Source organism: Salminus brasiliensis, chromosome 13, assembly GCF_030463535.1.
Source record: "Salminus brasiliensis chromosome 13, fSalBra1.hap2, whole genome shotgun sequence".
NCBI lineage: Eukaryota > Metazoa > Chordata > Actinopteri > Characiformes > Bryconidae > Salminus > Salminus brasiliensis.
The window spans coordinates 658,829-681,227 of record NC_132890.1 but is presented as its reverse complement, the minus strand read 5'-3'; the positions used below and the strand labels follow the sequence as shown (position 1 = coordinate 681,227).

The window sequence follows — 22,399 nt, the reverse complement described above, 5'->3', positions numbered from 1 at the left end:
ATCTGCAGATTTTTCAGATAGCAGGACATCATCAAGATGTCTGAGGAAAGGAAATGAGTTCTTCGCATCAGTATGGAAATGAGCCCTGCAGTGAGGGTATGTGTACATGAATATGTACCTTAGAATGAAAAACAAGGATACGCATGAACTCCCAATTATTCTACCACTATCTGCGCCGACGCTCACTGGGTGCTGCGTTGTCTTTTCTTCTTCTCCGTCTTCCAGGTTTATCCTGGGACCATACGATGCTGCCAAACCTCTGTGACTGCATAAATCAGATGCAGATTACAGTGGATAAAGGCCTCAGTAGTGGAGGGCTCATTTGCATAGTGGAAACAGCGCAGGTATGGACCATTACAGTAAACAGATTTATGAAGAGCAGCTCATGAATTAAACATGAACCAATACCAATGATTTGGGCTTATAGTGTTTACAAGGACAGTGCGGCTATAAAGATCTTAAGAGGAAAAACAGCTCAAGACAGAAAATAATTATGGCTTCACCTTGCCTGTGTGTGTGTGTGTGTGTGTGTGTATGCATACACTTTTATGTTATTATTTTTTTTCACAAATCCACATCCTGGCCAAATGCCGTATTCAGAAATCACTCAGGGCATGCAAATTCCTTACATCTCACCGTGTGTGCACTCACAGTGCTCTTCCGCAGTTCGCCAAGGACACTCAGCACACTTAAATTGCACATATAGCTGCAAAGGTGTCATCCATGCACTTCAATCAAAGCTCCTGATCAACATATACGGAGCTGTGTGTGTGTGTGTGCTCTCTTCATGTCTGAGGATCTGACTAAAGTAGCCGTGAGTTAACAGTCACCCCATGCTAATAAAGCCACAGTAAACAGAGGATCAAAGTGTTTTGCCCTGGTTAAGAGATCCGCTTGTGAGAACAGCCCGGGTTTGTTAGCTTAGGCTTCTGCTGCACCTCACAGAGGAAACCAGGCCCATTTTGCATGATGCTGAACGATGTGCGGCACTCTCAGACTGCTCAGAATCTTGTGATCCTTTAGGATATAAGAGGGTCACTTATTTTGGGATCCCTATGCCACCAGATTCTGCCTAATTAAGAGTAAGATGAAACATACTATCTGAGTCATATTAGTGTAAAATCCTAATCTCTAATTTTACTCCACCGCCTCAGTCCATTATGCTTCTCTACCGTTCTGTATCTCTCACATGGAATAAAACTTTAAAATAACACCTTATTTTAGAGTTTCATTCCATATACTTCAATCAAAGCTCCTGCTCAGCATATATGGCGCTAGCTTACATGCATTTCTGGTGGTGATCCATCCAGACCTCATCTTGACCTCACTAACACATTGTTGCTGAATGCAACCATATCCTCACAACAATTTCCCCCCAAAATCTAGTAGTAAGTCTTCCTCTCTGGACAGTAGACACAGATCAAGAAGAAACAATGAATGAATGAGCAGGTGTCCCAATACTTTTGTACTTTTGTACTATTTGCGAGGTGAGAAGAGCAACAGCAGACGTCTGCTCTCTCAGTCTGCACCGATATTCATCAAAGTAAACGAGAAGGAGGGGGGAGGTTTGCTGTAAGGTCAGGTTAGCATGCTAACAGATGTTGGCGATCAGGGTTTGGGCGTGGCAGCATGTTGTGGAGCGTGGCTCCTTTCGTCAGGCTGCAGGGCTCAGTGAGCTGGACCCTCCCTCCTGGCTGAGGAACAGGGAGCGAGGCGGCACTGAGGGGCAATCGAGAGAGAGCTGAATGAAACATGAGCATATGGAGCCGAGCGGCAGGGCCTGCTCACGCACGTACGGCCACTCTTCCACACACAGCGCTCTCAGAGGAGCCGAGCCTGAGAGCCGGAGAACAGCTTCCTCTACAAGTCCTCCAGGCCACCTGCTGGTTTTGGACACCTCTAAGATGATGAAGCTCAGGGTGTTTTGTGTCATTTCACTCTGATGTTGATGCAGTAGCACTGCAGTGTACAGTCTTTAGATCACTCCTAAAAATAAAGCTATGGAAGAATGTACAGTAAACAACCAGACCAACTGTAGTCATATTGAGATCACATTATTAATGTCACATTATTAAAGCAAAGCTTTTATAAAATATTGGCCATTTGTCACTATAAAACAACAGGAAAAATTCAGTAGTTCACATTCAAAACTGTCAATACCGGAAATAAATGTAATATATTACATAATGATTTACATTTACGGCATTTAGCAGACGCTCATATCCAGAGCGACTTACAAAAGTGTTTTACTATTTACCCAAGAAAAACTTCAGCTAGTTAGAACTAGTTAGACTAATAGTTCAAAGATACCTCTAAGTTTAGACATTACTAAGCACCAGTCAATAAGGTGACCATAGTAATGATCTAAGCAACTAACCAGGGAATGTTGTAATAACATGTTAATAGTGTAAAATGTTAGTTACAACTGCTGATTAGTTATTAAAAACATCAGAAATCAACATGTACCAGTAAAAAAAAACTTTTTTTCTACATTTTCTACATTTTATCTGGTGGTGGTCCAATGCTGGGTCCATTCATATAATACATTTTGTGAAGTTGGCCTATGGTTAAAATACTAGTAATTTTATAATAGTGACTTTATAAGGAATATATTTTCAAAGCACACCATTGTAAATGGAAGGTGTTTCTCAATAATTCTCCAATAAGCAAAAGCACAAGGCTTGTGTGACTCAGTTTTTAACATTCCTTCTCAAAGCTTATTCTCAAATAAGACAAATGGTTAGACAAAGGTTATTCTGACATCCATTACAACAACTATGACCTGAACTTCAGGACACTTCCCTCCTTTTAAAGTGTTTAGTTATTATTCATGAGGAACACTTAAGGACACTGTGCTACAAGGCCAGAGTGCTTATGAAAGGAAGGCCCTTTCGTAACCGCCTCGCTCAGCTGACGGGGTCAGACTAGGAATCACAGAATAGCTGAACATCTGCTGAGCTGAATGTGCCTAAAGAACTGCATTGAAAGCTAACAAAAGCACAGCAGTTTGCATCGTGTCAAAAAATGTGATCTCGCACACGCTCACGCAATTTCAATTTTAGAATCTGCTTACCTATTCTTTACAGCAAAGGGCTGCAGATTATAATAACATTCTTGCTTGCCAAGGCATTTAGGCTTTTTCCTCCTCACCCCATTCTTTTTCAACCCGTCTTTGTTTTCCTATAAGACACTATTTCAGTCCAGCTCCCAAATCCCACTTGACAGACTCCCAAAAAAACTGCCAGCTGACTGAAATGAAACAATAATGGCCAGCGATGTGCAGGACAGCATTCTGAAAACAATGCAAGAGCCCGCGGCCACAAAAAGCTCCGGAACCACACCGATGGCACCAGAATCACCAGAATAGAGTGAGGACGGGAAGAACGAGATGAGCGGAGGGGAAATCAATCCAGTGGCAGTCATCCAAAGCTCAAATAGCTTAAGACCGTGTGTAAAATGGCATTAGAGAATGTGTTCCCTGTCACTGCGCTGGTCTACAGCCACTGCTGAAGATGCTGGAACCATCTCGCAGACTCTCAGGCTACAGCCAGGCCAAAGGTCGCCTCTAATGTTGTGTAGGACGTTTTACTGTCTCGGTACAGTAGCACTAGCTCTGCTTGGAGGGAAAAGTAATTTACCTTGTAAAAACAAGGACTTGCTTGGCAGAGGTGTCCTTACCAGGAATCCAAAACAACAAAAAGGAAGAACATAAAGGCTTGGCAGAGCCGAGAGTCTATTGAGACATTCAGCCACAGCGTGCTGGCGGCCTCGTTCATGAGTTTGTATCCAGAACCTTAGATCTCTCTCCAGTCTGTCAGTTCCAGACTGAAATGCGGCACTGAAGGGACACCACATACACAAACAGAGGACGGACAGAACACTGAGAGGACCCATCTGGAGATCCGTCTTGTTATCAAGTCTTCTTGCACTAAGGCCCACAGCATGCCATGTTACCAAGTGTTACCACCACTTTTAAAGGATGAAAAGAGGTTTGGGCAATCCTTGTGAAATGACTTGTGTGGTTGGTGTTCAAAATGGAAATAAGTGAACAAATGCTCTACAGGAAACTTAAATATGCCATTCTCTGCAATTTCTAGAGCTAATTTATATTTCTATTTTAATAGAAAATTAAACAGAACATGTACCATAACGTTTGTACACACTACACTATTCATTTATTTAGTTATTTATTTCTTTAAAATGTTATGTACAGCAAATAAACATGAATTGTGTATGACAACGAGCAGAACAAAGTTCTCTGAAGATTATTATTATTATTTATTTAAAAAATTGTAACTATTTTGTAACTTTTGAATGACATTTAAAAAATTACAATATCATAAAAAATGTATCACAGTATCACAACACAATCACCACTATGAACACATAAGAAGTAGTTGTGTAAAAGTGTTCTTTAATGCTTCACTGTGTTTATTTTTGTACCACAGGTTATTTTGGTCAGTTTTTACTGATCCATTCATAATGAAGCATCCACACAATGTAAAAAGCCATTATCAAATGATGCAGATGAAGTTTTGATTTGACAGTGATGATACACTTCTTTGGAAGAGAGAAGCATGAGGGAATCTTTTGAAATTATATTTGCTTAAAAATAAACATCAAGCACAGTCCCTTTTAGAGAGCATAACTAATTCATGTGAAATGCGCAAGAGGGAAGAGCTCTGGAACAGAATAGCCAAAAATATCACTCTGAAAATAGTAAACATCATACAGGGATCAACACAATTCAAAACTCTGAAATCCCTGCACTGCCGATATGTACAACACATCTAAATATAACCAGGCTGCACAGACTCACTCTAGTGTTTATAGGAAAGAGACATTAAGTCTGACATTGGGAGATTTTACAAGATGGTAAAAATGGTTTCATGGTTTCCGGTACAGTCAAGTTGTCGGGTACACTTCAAACTGTCGGGGAGGAAAGTGTGATACAGCCCGTATCCTCTTCTGTCTCTCAGTAATAGTGTCATGCAAAAACCTTGTATTTATAATGTGATGTGAAATATAATGTGAGATTTTGTCAAAAATGTATGATAAATGAACCAATAGAAATTCTCCAAAATGAAAATATTTTTTTACTTTGACTGTCATTGTCTTGCATTGCTCCACAGCTCAATGCTGGGGGGCTTTACACCCCTACATTTAGGGGTATTATATAAGGCAGCATGGTGCCAATAGGGTCATGTTGTTTATCTGTTTATCTTAAGAGTCCTATTCTATTGGCAGTACTTCTCTACATGAACTAGACAAGCTTCCATGCAAGTTCTAGATGAGCAGGTTTTCCAGGCTGAACCTGCAGAAGCTTTACACTACGATACTTAATCAGTTATTTCAACAGGACAAACCCCCACAGCACCCTAACCCCATTTAGCCAGCCATACTGACTCTAATAATACACCAGCCTTTCACACTGCTCAGTACAGACGAGATTAAAAATTGAACTTCTTCTCCTTTTTCCACTTCAGAAAAGAAACCAAACACTTCAAACTGTCGGGGAGGAAAGTGTGATACAGCCCGTATCCTCTTCTGTCTCTCAGTAATAGTATGCATTAAGCTTAATGATGGGAAAAAGACGTGTGCAGTTGAGAACTACAGAAAGAGAAACAATTCATTAAGCACTCCTTGATGTAAAGGACTGGACTCAGGGAGGCAGGAGGAGAAGCAGAGCAACTGGTCATTACCACTAAGTCATCCATTAGTGGGAGAGTAGAAAAGTAGTCGATTGGCTGACTGAGGAATGATGAACACACTCATCTTGGAGAAGTCTCCAGGGAGAAGGACGAGGGATAAAATGATATAAAAAGCAATAAATGAGAGCACTTCTAGCTGCACAGGCGAGGATACTGCTTAATGGATTATGGAACTCCCACTGATACACACCGAGTAAATCATCAATATACACCACACACAAGCATCTGTGGGCACTTTAAGAACACCCCCTGCTCTCAGGACCACAATGACTTACACAAAAGACAGGACAACTGAAACCAATCCAGTTCCCAGTGTCAGTCGGCCAATACCTGCAAAAAGTGGTGGACTATTACCAAAAATCCTTACTTATAAATCTCTTCTGTTTAGTCACCATAACGAATTTATTTTGGTACTTAGGACAAAGGTATTGGGACACCAGCTTATTCATGGTTTCCTTTCTGATCCCTTCCTTTCTGATGGCTTTATACCCCTTATGGTGCCAACAGATTCAAGTTTATCTGCGTTCAGTAGAAGTGGTGTCCACAAACATTTTGACATATAGTGTATTACAGAATAACCGTATCAGAATCACCTGAACCACCTGAACTGAACCACTGTCTGCCTCCAATCTTTACATGTAAACTATTTATTAAAAATCAATACTGTGTTTTTAAGAATTGATACAGTACTGAAAACATAATATTGCAATACTTTGATATATCAATATTCTCTCACACCCCTAATCAGTGACAATATTGGACGGGAAACAGGAAAAAAGAGTGTCTGTTTCAGCCACATTATTTCACACATTCATGAAACCCAAATGCATTTACAACACAACACAACAGGCACTCCCAAAATCACAGTGAGCCTGGCTGGTGCGTGGGTTTGTTATCTGACAGTTCTTGTACGCAGTGAATCGGTCCTCTCTCCACCTCCTGCAGTCTGAGCCAGCAGAAACAATTCCTCAAATCTTCCCTCTTCCCTTTTCTTCTCCTTTCTTTTTGTTTTTTAACTTCGGAAGCCGATATTGCAGCCTGACTAATGAGTGCCCCTGTCAGAGAAGCACCTTCACACTGTGTGTCAATTAAAAGTGCGAACGCGTCAAAGTCAACACAGCAGATTAGAGGCTGGGAGCAGGATCTGCACAAAGCATTCAGAAGCGGAGAGAGGAAGAAGGCCGAGTGTAAATGAGAGAGTGCTGGCTGTTCTAAAGAGAATATAAATACCTCCAGCAGAATGCTGACTGAACATCGTTTCATGTCACATCTGTCATAACGTCAGACATCAAGGCAGCACTCTTTGGCTGTTCTACTACACCGAATACGACAGAACAACAACTTGCTTTTTCACAAAAACAAAAAATAACACTCGCTTTTACACCTTATGGGGTTCGTTTGCTCACGTCTTCACATGGAAGAATAAAGCCAGAGCAAAGAAAGGGTATTCAGAATGGCAATGCTCTGCAAATTGCAGTTAAACAGTTAAACTATAATACACCTGAGCTCTGATAACTGCGGATATAACTACTGTACAGTAGCTTCAGGGTCAGGAAGAGTAATCATGCAGCACTTAAAAAAAAAGATTCCTTAAGGGATCTTTCATAAAAGCAACAGTGACTGTTTCACGTTTGAGTCAAATGGCCTCTACGTATTCTCGGCCACTTTGAGTGATGAAACCCACCATGACAAATGACCATAAAACCCTCCTCAAACCTGGCAAGGCACTAATGGTACAGGGTGCAGGCCATCCAGGATATTCTCGAGATCTCAGGGGCGTCTGTGTAAAGCACAGGCCTGCAGAAAGGAGATTGCAGCCAACAGATGCATGCTGTCAGACAGATAGCTCAACTTGGAGACACAATACTCTAATGGAGAGGTCACTGTCAAAGTGCACAGAACTGAAAAAATTGGAGCTATGACCCGTAGCAGGTGGTCAAGTGGTCAGGTCAGGTTGATGAACATGATAAATATGACCAAGACACCAGGAATCAAGAGGAAGGGCATGAGAAGGATGAAGAGAAAATGACCTAAAGCCTTGTCCAGATCACCACAGCAGAGCCCAGAGAGCTTCACTGTTTCCTGCCCATGCTGCAGGAAAGTGTTTCTCTGACCGTGTTAGAGGACACTGGGAATTTTACAACCCATCAGAGGCCCACCAGTAGCCTGTGCCAGTGCACCCCGAGACCGAACCTAGGCTGTCATTAGAGCGGCCCAAACAGCAGCCTTCTCATTAGCACCACACTGAGCCAAGGTAATAGCTGACTGCATACACAAATTACTGACTGCTGTTATGTAGGAGGGATGAAAAGGGCTGGCTCGGGGATTTAGTCTCATGTTTTTGTTTTTTTTATATATTTTTCATGAGAGTCAGCAGTGTGCAGACTTCAGCTGGAAAATGGGAGAGGACGCAGCACGGTATGGTCTAAAAGATCTCATGAGAGATTTCATGTTCAACTGAGAATGTCAAAGTCTGAGACCATGTCCTTTTTGAATGTATACAGTGAGGGAGAAGGTATGTGCCTGTGTCTGTGTGCAGAATAATGTTAAATATCATGTACTACCAGCTATCATCCAGCCTGGTTCAACCACTGGTCTGTTTTTATTTATTTATGTATTTTTATTTGAGCATAAAATTGTAATTAAAAGAATCAAACCATTGTTTGCAAAATATATATTTTAATTATTATTAAAAATAAACAATACAAAAACAAAAAAAAAATAGTTTTTGATTGTAGACTTTTCAAAGAATCAAAGAGAATGGGCCAAAGCAAAAATATAAAAAAGACCATTCTCCAAGTCTAGTACGTTCCACCACATAATACACCTATAAGAAATCCATTAAGGAGGCCTTGCTGTACACATAAACATGCAGAACAATCACAGCGTCTGCCACGAATCAGGTGGGCGAATTTACAAGCAATCGCACTCTCATCACTGAAAAGAAGACACCTGGGATGCTCTGGATGGACCTTTGAGAAGCAGAAAAGGACTTTCATGGAAAACAGGAGTGCTTTAGTGGTGTTTTCTTGGCTGAATAAAATGAATCTATTGAAGCATGGCTTCTTTCATTTTTACTTTACTTTCCCATCGAGATTCAGTAACAACCTTGAAACGTACCAAAGAAAATACTGATAATAACCAAAAATGAGAGGAAAAAAATCAGTTTATAGTAACGACTAGCACGTGTCCCTGGAGAGCATTTGGAAGAGCACAGCGGCGTGAGCTTCTGTTCAGATGAAGGGAAAAAGAGCGCTCACATATCAGTAGATTCTGGCCTTTGTGGAAAACAAATGGCAAAGACGATATGAGCCCAGCAGAAGGAAGGACAGATGGGCGTACACATATCATATCATACTGCTTTCTGAAAGGGTGACACAGACTGATATACACTATGATAAATAAAGCCTTTATCGCCGCGCTCTGTGCAGCGCTTGCCTCATCCACGGTGAAACGCCTGCTTGGCTCGCTGAATACAACCTTGCACAAACTAAAATCACAACACTTCTGCCTCCCACTCTGCCTCTTTCCTTTCAAATTTCGATCTGCTCATTCGTCTATGTACCCTCCGTCACACAACACCACCCCCACCACCACCACCCTCTCTGCTCTCTTTCTCTCCTTGCTGAAACAGAAGTAGTTTGTGTTGGTGTCAGTTTTTACTGGAAGTTCTTTCCTGCTTTGCCCGGATTCATTTCAGCAACGTCACCTTTGTTGGAACTGCTGCTAAGCCAGTGACAGTGAAACGTGCATGAGTATTACGAGCATGCTGGGGCCTGACCGATACATTGGTTGACCAATGAATTTTTGTTTGTACTGAAGTTCTTTATTTATTAGTGTTGGAAAAATGTTCCTCACCAATATTACACAGCTTTATTAAAGTGTATTTATCAAACATGAGGAAAACCTTTCACTACTGAGTATTTACTGGATTTTTACTTATTTGTACCATCATCTGCTCACTGTTACAGCAATGTAAACGCTTTTAGCATGAGGATAACCTCATTATATCACCAACAAATAAACATTCGGTGAAGAGATCTGATTAAAAAATGATAAATACTAAAAGCTCAATAACAGAAACCAACAAACCTCTCGCTTCTAGAAGTTTCACTGCTGGGGCTACCATGTGGAATAATGTAATAACTTCAATATGGGAGAAGGATCATACCCTGAACTCCACCTCCTCATTTCCCAGACCCTCAGACCCTATACATCATGCCCTCTCCCCTTTACTTCTGTGATGGACAACTTTGCACCCATCCACCATCCGGTCTCTTTGCTTCTTCTTCCATGGCTCCAATTTCATGTAGTTTTTTGGTTTCACACACCGACTCAGAAGCCACCCCAGACTCCCCAGCCTAAATGTTCAGTAAATATGGGTCAGAAATCTAAATCAAATCCTTTTTAAAGCAAATATCTGCTGATAGCGATTTGATTTCGATATAATCGTCCATCCCAACTAGTAAAAGTCATTTCTGTCTGCATTCATAGAAAAAAATAATAGACATTAAAACAGCCAGAACCGAGTAAATGTGCGGTGTGTCCCAAATGATGATCCGAACAGATGGTGCCTTTAATCCTATTCAGCATACAAAGAGACTCTGCACCTTTCCAGCTGCCTCGCTGCTCCAGTCTGACCCACCACAACCATTTCCCCAGTGAAAGTAACTAATGGGAAGCTTTGTTTGAGCTGATGTGATGAATGTACAGCGTGTTTGGACCCTCGCTGTAGAATAAGAACCATTGTTGCAGGATCCTTTAAGCGTAGAAGCACTTTGTTATTAATGAAGCACATACATCCCTCGTCTTCACCTGCTAATAAATCGAAAGGTGCTCTGCTCTGAGAGAGCCCATTTCAGAATACACACTGATGTGAGCGCTGCTATCACACACATTTGCAGCATCTGTGTGACAGCCATGGATTCTACCTTTATCACCCAGCAACCTGCTTCACTTTTCCACAGATGAAGGCGAGATTCTTTTGTCCCCTCGTGATTTGTCCTCGACGCAGCGTGAATGCTCAAGGAACGGAGGAGTTCAGCCCCCAGCCAGGCCAACGTGTTTCATCACAGATATAGATCCTAACACATCTCCCTCCAGCCCCTCGTCACCGGTTCCTGCTGCAGCCGTTCGATATCGGACCCCCCTGATAGAAGAGTTATCAGACTCCCTCAGTGTGAGCAGCTCTCACCCCCACCCCTCGCCCCCTCCATCCTCTTTCCATCAGGGTTCTGTTCCAGCATAACACCCCAGTCTTTTGCCTATGCTGACTGAAAGGATTAGATAATGAATCAGTGTTCTCAGAGCTAACATCAGGAACCAGAGTAAACGCCGGCAGACGGAGGAGGTCAAATGGATTGAGGTGGAAGCAAAGATCTTATCAGCAGTATTGTACAGGGATATCAGTGTGAATAAGGATGGCTAGGATGAACCTTGGTCAAGTACGACTATAATGATGAGGTTATCGAGAAAATCATACTGTAAAAGTTTAACCTCAGTGTTTTCCACTCATGGACTTGACCTGGGTGGGCTGCTCGGGCACGTTCCACTATATTATATACTATATTATACCACTGGCTATTTTTTTTTATTATGGTTAATCACTGCCAAACAATGTTGGTATCATATTTATATTATTCTACTAATTTATATTATTTATCATTATTATTACTATTTTTCTTCTTTTTTTGCCAGATATTTGCAGCAAAACTCAGAATATCAACATCATTCTAATTCCAGATTGTTTGGTCTGACTGTGTGACGTACAGCTTCTGCCTAGCAACAGATTTGGTCAATAATAACTTTCAATAATAAAATTTAACTCTTCCTCACTAGTTACATCCAACCAACCACAGGGGGCACCACAGCAACCACTTGGAAATGAGTTTCTATTCAACTGCCTAACAACACCCTAGCAACCACCCTGCAAGACTATAACACCCATCTAGCAACCACACTTCTATACACCATAGCAACTACCTGATAAACTAAAACAACCACTTAGAAGCCCCCTGAAATAATGGTAATTATGTGCTAACCGTGGACTTTTGGTGAACCTGATAGAGTCCTATGTAAGTTTGTGCATCCCTGGGTAATTATGTTGTTGATTTTTGAAGTGTAAATAAGTCACACACTTCTGTAGACTTCTGTTCACATGCTTAAACATCATCACTGTTAATTTACTCAGTTTAACAGATTAAAATGAAATGTGGGATGTGCAAAAGTAATGGTACATTAAACACGCTTTATTTTTTCCTAAATTCATGAAGTAAAATAGATGACTGTTTCACTGAGTTACACTCAGGATATCAACAACACATGTATTTAGACCAAAGGCACCAAAGCAATAGTGTAAAACTGTATATATGAGAACCCTCTTGTTGACAACACTGATTTAAAATTCTGGTATTCACTGCAGTTATGCAGCTTACTTCAAAAATTACATATAAAATTAATTATATGAATAATTACTAATATAAAAACAAATTTTATTTTACAATCTGTGCTCAACTGAAAACTCTGTGTTTTGTTTTAAGGGGCTAAAAGTTGAGTGAGAGGAATATTTGTGCCTATTGTTGGACAAGGCCAGTGTACCACCTCTCTGAGAACTGCATGTAAATTTAAGGACTGTTATCGACAGAAACTCATGAAATACGCATTACAGCCCAGCGATCAGAAACACTGGTTTTCACCAATGCTCCTGTTGGCCTTGCTGCTCTCTCTGTATACAAGGAAGAGGGAGGACAAAGGGAGGAGGAGAAGATTAAGGTGAAGCAGTGCTGAAGAGCGACTCTGACGCACACTCCGGAGAGGGAGTAATATGCTCATTATCCGCCCAGACTCTACGTCGGCTACATCACTTTCATCATCCCATACTTTCCAGAGTAGCAAAGTGCTACATAGCAAACGTGTGACAGGCATTAAAAATAGGTGCAGAGATAGAGGTGGAGATAGACGTAGAGCAAAATTCAATTCAGCCCACTTCAACCTCAGCTGCACTCCTTTATCGCTTAAAAATCAAGGAAACTGAAATCCAAGAGCTTCCAATAACCCCTGCACGTCAGTGCAAACACTAATCTCTGGGAAATCTAAAATACGCTATATGACAAAGATATTGTGAAAACCTTTTTTACCATTTTTTTTACATTTAGAGTAATTTACAGTATGTCTCTACTGTCCAGAGAAGAAGACTTTCTGCTACATTCTGGAGGAGCATTGCTGTGAGGATTTAATTGTATTCAGCTACAAGAGCATTAGTGAGATCAGGATGTTGAAAGATCACCACCCCACCTCATCATCCCCAACTCCCAACTCATCTCCAAAGTACTGGATGGAGCTCCACCACCATAGTTCCAGAGAACACAGTTCTTCCACTGCTCCACAGCTCCTCAATGCTGGGTCTATGTTTATCTGCTCGATTTGAATGCATTCACTCAAAGGGGTGTCCACAAACATTTGAACATATAGTGCATGTGTACATGTGTTTTGTGTTGTGTTACCCACTGCCCCTGTAGATTACAGCAGTGTTTACTCCGTTTCTAATCGTCCTCCGGCATCGCTCCTTCATAACCATGTAATTACACTCCTGCACTGTCATAGTAATGTAATGACCACCCAGTGCCGGTTCAGCACTATTTTATCATTACTGCCCTGTGGATGCAGCCTCTAATTCCTGTTATTATTCTTATCAGACTTCTTAAAGGACTACAGGGATAATGCCCACCCAATTTTCAGCAAGGTAAATTAGCATTAAACCAGTAAGTGTTTGGAATAGCATTAAAATTAAAAAAGCATGTTTTACATTATTTCATCATGCAAAAGGCTATAGAGGCCGGATTTAAAACAAGAGAGCCACCACCACCCCCTCCAACTCCCACAGGCATTGATCCAGCCATATTTTATGCAAATATCTTCTCCAAATATCAATTAGAAGAACATTTACCAAGAACATTCCACAAAAGTTTTACTGAATTTGATTCATGATCAGTAATGCATCACCTTTTGAGAAGCCTTTAAAGAAATAAAAAAAACTGTTTTAGCTGTTCTCACAATGTTTCATCAACATACTCTACATCTTCTTACCTTCTGCCGAATCTCCTCCTCCATTTTCACTGGTGAGCCCAGCTCTGCCACCTGTTTAACTCCTTCACTTGCAAAACCGCCATATTCCCACAGCACGTAGTTCTTGGAGTGGGATGCCCCGATGATGGCTGACCAATGGTTGGCTCTCCCTGTAAGAATGAGAAATATCATTCAATATCAGGAACTATCAGTTCCATGACCGTGTATTTACCAAAGCATTCAGACAGAACATATCAATGGATTCAACTAAATAACTATAATAGCTATAATAATAATAATAATAATAATAATAATTAACACAGTTGATACATGTTTCTGGTTTGAATCACCCATAGTGCCGACTGAAGCAGACTGATGGAATCAACTATTTTAATTCTGCCTTTCAATGGATTTTTCAGCATCTTCAGCAGATTACTCTAGACAATGCTCACTGGAGATCTGTGGATAAATCAACCAGCAGCAGCCTAACAAGAGCATCAGCAGAGCAGAGCTAGAGTTCCTCTCAAGAACCTCAACTATACCAGGAATCCACAAACTGTATGGATGAAAATGAGAATGAGAGCAAGGAGAGAGGCTTTCACCAGCAAGGAACCACTGCTACCACTGACTGAATTTACCATACACATGACTCAGTTATTCAACCTTTGTTTGGATTGTGTTTCATCACTGGACACCAGTGCTGAAAACTGGGAACCAAGATCGTCTAACGGGAATCTGATGATTTTTATGGTCATCCTGGGATGAAGATTATTCTGCTCATATAATCAACAGAATGCACTGCTCTGAAGAGATTCAAATAATGTACATTTAGAGAATACAAAGTATTTAAATTAATTACAGTTCATTATTTTCATCATTTTTCATCAGCTGCTGAACATCATTGCACTGTTGATGGAAAGTTCCACTGGAATGAAAATTCACATTCAGTCTGGATATAGATAAATGTAGGAAATTATGCTAATAATCTAACTTCATAGGTATTAAATAATCAGTCAGAAATTAGGACATTTTAGACACATTGTCCACATTGATGGATGAGAATATATCATTATTTATTAAATCTCAAATTGAATACATTTTCAGAACGTGAACCAATAAATAGTCTATTTGAAATCTTGAGTAAAACGTGAGAATATGTTTGTGTGTAACATATCATACAATATTAATATAACTCGTCATTCCAATCTTTTGAAAGGTACCTTAAAAATATACACTTTATTTTCATTTCCTGTTACACGCTAATGCGCTTGGCTACTTAATAGGGCAATAAGTCAGCCTGTTCGCGAGCGTCAGTATGACATTGTTTCCCTGTGAAAGACTGTGAGTATAACAGGTTAGGTAAACTCCTGGCACTGAGGTGCCATCTGTCAACCTCTGACACCAAGCCCCAGAACACACCGCTGCCCTGCACAGCCCAATCGATGCGAAACGTGCTCCCCAATTACTCCAGCTCTGACCAATAATTAGCCTGCCGACAGCCATGACAGATGTCCCATCAAATGGTGACCACAAATAGCTCTCACTGAAGACATTTAACGTGGCTGCTAAAACTAACTGTGCTTAATCTCCAGGCCTGGCTCCTCTTCTGAGAGCAGTGCTTGTGCTGTGATGCTGTGAAAGCTAATAAATTACCCCATAAATAATGATGCATTAAGAGTTCTCAAATGACTGGGTGGAAACGAATAGCTTTGACCCGTTTGTGTTGTCATCTCTTAATTCAGTGTATATAAACACCTCAATTAACTTGAGTCAGGGGAAACTCAGGTGTGCTCAGCCAATCCCTTTCTGTGAACTATTTGCCTATGCTGAACCCATCACGTTCTGCAGTGTAATTATAACACAGACTCAGCGTCCAAAATAACCCAGCACTGATGCAATATGAATGCGAGCTGATTTGCAGCTCAGTTGATTAAAGTTCTTGGGGGAAATTTAGCAAGATGTAATATGTTGCCTTCTCTTAATTCCACCAGCTTCAGCATCATTACCAACAGCATATGAATTTATACATTTATAAACATACAGTATATACAGTATTAGAGGTGTAAAGAGAGTGTTATTTAATTAGTCTTAATTCTTGATTATTTATCAATAGGAAATTAAAGAGTGGCTGGAAATGTGGCAGATGTTGATTTGGTAATGTTTCTGTGAGTACTGTACAATATTTAAGGCTTTAGACGAGCGCAGTGGGCTTTTGCCTCTATTCAGACTGGTTTCTTAGCAGTGTATTAACATTAATCAAAATCTGGCTGTGCTTAATAGTGCCCCAAGCTACACACTAACCATGATGTGTGTGAGTGCAATATAATACTGTACACTAATATGATACTCTCTCTCTCTCTCTATATATATATATATATATATATATATATATACAGTGAGTCCAAGAAGTATTTGATCCCTTGCTGATTTTCTTTGTTTGCCCACTAATAAAGACACTATCCTTCTGCACTTTTAATGGTAGATATATTCTAACATGGAGAGACAGAATATCAAGACAAAAATCCAGAATATAATTTTAAAGAATATATTTTAATTAATTTGTATTTCAATGAGGAAAATAAGTATTTGATCCCTCTTGCCAAACACACTCAATACTTAGTGGCAAAGCCTTTGTTTGCAAGCACAGCGGTGAGACGTTTGTTGTAGTTAACCACAAGTTTAGCACACACACCAGGGGGAATTTTGGCCCACTCTTCTTTGCAGATCCTCTCTAAATCATAAAGGTTGGTGGGCTGTCGCTTGGCAACTCTGACCTTCAGCTCCCTCCATAGATTTTCGATCGGATTGAGGTCTGGCGACTGGCTGGGCCACTCCATGACCTTAATGTGATTTTTCTTGAGCCAATCCTTTGTTGCCTTTGCTGTATGTTTAGGGTCGTTATCATGTTGGAAGACCCAACCACGGCCCATTTTCAGATCCCTGGCAGAGGGGAGGAGGTTGTCCCTCAGGATTGTGCGGTACATGGCTCCATCCATCTTCCCAGTGATGCGGTGAAGTAGCCCTGTACCCTTGGCAGAGAAACACCCCCAAAACATTATGCTTCCACCTCCATGCTTGACGGTGGGCACAGTGTTCTTGGGGTCATAGGCAGCATTTTTCTTCCTCCACACATGGCGGGTGGAGTTGAGGCCAAAAAGTTCAATTTTGGTCTCGTCTGACCACAAAACCTTCTCCCAATAACTTGGTTCATCTTTCAAATGATCATTGGCATACTTGAGGCGCGCCTCCACATGTGCTCTCTTCAGCAGGGGTACCTTTCGGGCACTGCAGGATGTGAATCCATTGTTGCGCAAAGTGTTGCCAATTGTTTCCTTGCAAACTGTGGTCCCAGCTGCCTTCAGGTCATTTGCTAACTCCTGCCGAGTGGTTGCAGGACGATTTCTGACTGTTCTCAGCATCATTGCCACCCCACGAGGCGAAATCTTCTTTGGAGCACCGGGCCGAGGTCTGTTGATTGTCATGTTATACTCTTTAAACTTTCTGATAATTGCACCAATAGTTGTTACTTTCACATCCAACACCTTACTAATCTTTTTGTAGCCCATTCCAGCTTTGTGAAGGTCAACAATTCTGACTCTGAGGTCCTGTGACAGCTCTTTGGTTTTACCCATGTTGGAGACTTGAAATCTGTGTGATCTGTCTGATTCTGTGGACAGGTGTTTTTCACACAAGTGATTAGTGAGAACAGGTGGCTTCAGGTCAGGTAACAAGTTGATTGGGAGTGTCTAACTGGTCTGTAAAAGCCAGAACTGCTAATGAATACTAAGGGATCAAATACTTATTTCACTCCATGAAATACAAATCAATTAATATATATTCCTTAGATTTATTTTCTGGATTTTCTTTTTAATATTCTGTCTCTCCATGTAAGAATACATCTACCATTAAAAGTATAGAATGATCATGTCTTTATTAGTGGGCCAACGAAGAAAATCAGCAAGGGATCAAATACTTCTTGGACTCACTGTATATATATATATATATATATATATATATATATAATTTTCCTGTCGTAGAAATACTCCAAAGTGACTTGGAATAAAGTAGTTTTATGTTGACTTTACCGGAACGTTAAAAAGGTCTTTTCTACCTTCTGTAATTGAGTAAGTGTGTAAGAGTCATTAACCAAATAATACACGAAAAATCCACCTGAGACGAAGAAACATTAAACTAAACAGGAGGAAATTAGAAAATCAGATGTAAGTAATCTGTAATCTGTGAGTAAGTAAATGTAATCTGTGAGTAAGAGACTGATCCTGTTTGGGAGTCTATAGTAAAAACCAATTAAACAATACACTACATGTCCAAATGTTCATGGACACCCCTTTTAATGAATGCACTGAGCTACTTTAGGTTGCAACCACTGTTGAAATAGAATTGCAAATGCACACACATAGCATGTCTAGTCCCTGTAGAGAAGTAGTGCAGGTAGAATAGGACCCCATTCTGGAGCAGATCAGCATTAATCTATTGGCTCCATGCTGCCTAATGCCAGGTGTGAGCTAGAGGGGTATTAAGCCCCCCAGCATTGAGGAGCTGTGGAGCAGTTGAAGAACTGTGTTATCTGGAATGATGGTGGTGGAGCTCCATTAAGTACTTTTGGGATGAGTCGAAGTGGGGATGAGGAGGGGTGGTGATCATCCAACATCCAACTATGACTGAGCTGAAGCTGAGAGGTTTAACACTCACTGACAGAAAAACCAACAGAAAAAGAAGCAGAAACACCTGACCTTTAACAGCAGAGATGAAGAGTTCACTGTCGCTCTTGTGTTATAACCATTCAGTCAAACCATTCATAAACTTTTCTAAGTGTAGTTTACTTATAAAAACCCTGAAATGAAGAACTCCTTAAGAGCAGTAGATTGGACAAAGCTCTCATGTCAGAGCTTATTGGTGAAAAGTTTTGTTGCTAAGGGGGTCAGCAGTAAACAGATTCATAACTCTACTTCAGTTTCAGAAGCTGCTGCTGAAACAATAAAATCTGTATCCCAGACCACTCCTTATCGGCCTGTACTGGGATTTTAAAGCCTACAATCTAATTTCCCTCTGCATGGAAACTATTCTGGTGGCACGGCGGTGCACGGACAAATTTCCAGTGTAGAAGAAGTGCTTATCACACACTCTCTGTAAGGTTAATCCCCCTAGCCAATCCATCAGGCCTGCATCGCGTCTCAGTGACAACCTCTGATGTTCAAACCCTTATTTTCATATTTCCTGTCAAATACAGCAGCCCTGCTATCTCCCTCCAATAATGCTCCGGATGGGTTGTTTTTTTCAGTGCAGGCAAAACGCCAGTTTCAGATTTTAACCCTTAAGAGCTGAGTTATTACTTTTGCTGTGTTCTTTTAACCAAATTAAATAATCATAGTATATTTAATTAGTAAATTACTCTAAACTACACTTATATTCAATTTATATTCTGTATATTTTGTGCTTATGGATTTTGCCAGTTAGTTAAACAGTGCCAAAAATATGGTAAAAATATAAAAGATGGTTCTTTTCATAAAACAACACTTATGCACAACCAATGGCACTACAGGGTCTGATCAGGTTACTGATCATCTGATTGGTTCCAATCCTAAAGCCAAACTCAAGAAAGCCTTAGTGGGGAAACTATCATCCTCATCATCCTCATCATCATTCTCATCATCATTCTCATCATCATCCTCATCATCCTCATCATCATTCTCATCATCATTCTCATCATCATCCTCATCATCATTCTCATCCTCATTCTCATCATCATTCTCATCATCATCCTCATCATCATCCTCATCATCATTCTCATCATCATTCTCATCATCATCCTCATTCTCATCATCATTCTCATCATCATCCTCATCATCATCCTCATCATCATTCTCATCATCATCCTCATCATCATTCTCATCCTCATTCTCATCATCATCCTCATCATCATCCTCATCATCATTCTCATCATCATCCTCATCATCATTCTCATCCTCATTCTCATCATCATTCTCATCATCATCCTTCTCATCATCATTCTCATCATCATCCTCATCATCATTCTCATCATCATCCTCATCATCATTCTCATCCTCATTCTCATCATCATTCTCATCATCATTCTCATAATCATTCTCATCATCATCCTCATCATCATCCTCATCATCATTCTCATAATCATTCTCATCATCATCCTCATCATCATTCTCATCCTCATTCTCATCATCATTCTCATCATCATCCTTCTCATCATCATTCTCATCATCATTCTCATCATCATCCTCATCATCATTCTCATCATCATCCTCATCATCATTCTCATCCTCATTCTCATCATCATTCTCATCATCATTCTCATAATCATTCTCATCATCATCCTCATCATCATCCTCATCATCATTCTCATCATCATCCTCATCATCATTCTCATCCTCATTCTCATCATCATCCTCATCATCATCCTCATCATCATTCTCATCATCATCCTCATCATCATTCTCATCCTCATTCTCATCATCATTCTCATCATCATCCTTCTCATCATCATTCTCATCATCATTCTCATCATCATCCTCATCATCATTCTCATCATCATCCTCATCATCATTCTCATCATCATTCTCATAATCATTCTCATCATCATTCTTATCACCATTTTCATCATCATTCTCATAATCATTCTCATCATCATCCTCATCATCATTCTCATAATCATTCTCATCATCATTCTCATCATCATCCTCATCCTCATTCTCATTCTCATCATCATCCTCATCATCATTCTCATTCTCATCATCATCCTCATCCTCATTCTCATCATCATCCTCATCATCATTCTCATTCTCATCATCATCCTCATCATCATTCTCATCCTCATCATCATTCTCATTCTCATCATCATCCTCATCATCATTCTCATCCTCATCCTCATTCTCATCATCATCCTCATCATCATTCTCATCATCATCCTCATCATCATTCTCATCATCATCCTCATCATCATTCTTTCTCATCATCATCCTCATCATCATCCTCATCATCATTCTCATCATCATTCTCATCCTCATCCTCATCCTCATTCTCATCATCATCCTCATCATCATTCTCATCATCATCCTCATCATCATTCTCATCCTCATCATCATCATTCTCATCATCATTCTCATCATCATTCTCATTCTCATCATCATCCTCATCATCATTCCCATCATCATCATCATCATTCTCATCATCATCATCATCATTCTCATCATCATCATCATCATCATCATCATTCTCATCATCATCCTCATAATCATCCTCATCATCATCCTCATCATCATTCTCATCATCATCCTCATCATCATTCTCATCATCATCCTCATCATCATCCTCATCATCATCCTCATCATCATTCTCATCATCATCCTCATCATCATTCTCATCATCATTCTCATCCTCATCCTCATCCTCATTCTCATCATCATCCTCATCATCATTCTCATCATCATCCTCATCATCATTCTCATCCTCATCATCATCATTCTCATCATCATTCTCATCATCATTCTCATTCTCATCATCATCCTCATCATCATTCCCATCATCATCATCATCATTCTCATCATCATCATCATCATTCTCATCATCATCATCATCATCATCATCATTCTCATCATCATCCTCATAATCATCCTCATCATCATCCTCATCATCATTCTCATCATCATCCTCATCATCATCCTCATCATCATTCTCATCATCATCCTCATCATCATCCTCATCATCATCCTCATCATCATTCTCATCATCATCCTCATCATCATTCTCATCATCATCCTCATAATCATCCTCATCATCATCCTCATCATCATTCTCATCATCATCATCATCATCATCATCATCCTCGTCATCATACTCATCATCATTCTCATCATCAACATCATCATCATCCTCATCATCATCCTCATCATCATTCTCATCATCATCCTCATCATCATCCTCATCATCATCAACACCATTATCCTCATCATCATCCTCATCATCATTCTCATCATCATTTTCATCATCAACATCATCATCATCCTCATCATCATTCTCATCATCAACATCATCATCATCCTCATCATCATCCTCATCATCATCAACATCATTATCCTCATCATCATCCTCATCATCATGGCCATCTTTTCATCCATTTAGTTGTTTGGTGGCAATAGGGCAAACAAAGAAGCCTAGGCACCCCTTTCCCCAATCACTTCCTCCAGCTCTGACCGGGACATCTCGAGTCATGCCCAGACCAAGTGGGAAATATAATCCTGGGTCATGGGTCTTCCTCAGGGTTTGAGATAGTGCCTGGTAGACCTCTGGGGGGGATTAACTCCCTTAATTTATCCAAACCACTTTAGCTGGCTCCTCTAAATGCTAAAGTTTGTGATAATAAAGCCAATAACTAATAAATGGTTATTTAAAAAAACAAATCGCATTGTTTTTAGTTTCATGCCCCCCTCCATGTTTAATCCAGGACAACGGAAAAGCACATTTCATATACAATACACCATTTCTTTGCGTACGTTCAAAGACACATGTGGTGCAAATCGAAAGATTAGAATCTGCGTTTCATCAGAATTTTCCAGTTTATTTCTATAAGACTG

At 40.2% G+C, this 22,399-nt stretch overlaps 1 protein-coding gene across 1 annotated transcript in view; it reads right to left on the bottom strand.

The window, feature by feature from the left end:
• The window catches only part of spon1a (spondin 1a), a 106,091-nt gene that overhangs the window by 56,577 nt on the left and 27,115 nt on the right, over positions 1-22,399 (bottom strand). Inside the window, exon 6 of the mRNA XM_072695704.1 lies at positions 13,797-13,945. Coding sequence (XP_072551805.1) covers positions 13,797-13,945 — 149 coding nt within the window. The remainder of the gene's footprint in view (positions 1-13,796; positions 13,946-22,399) is intronic.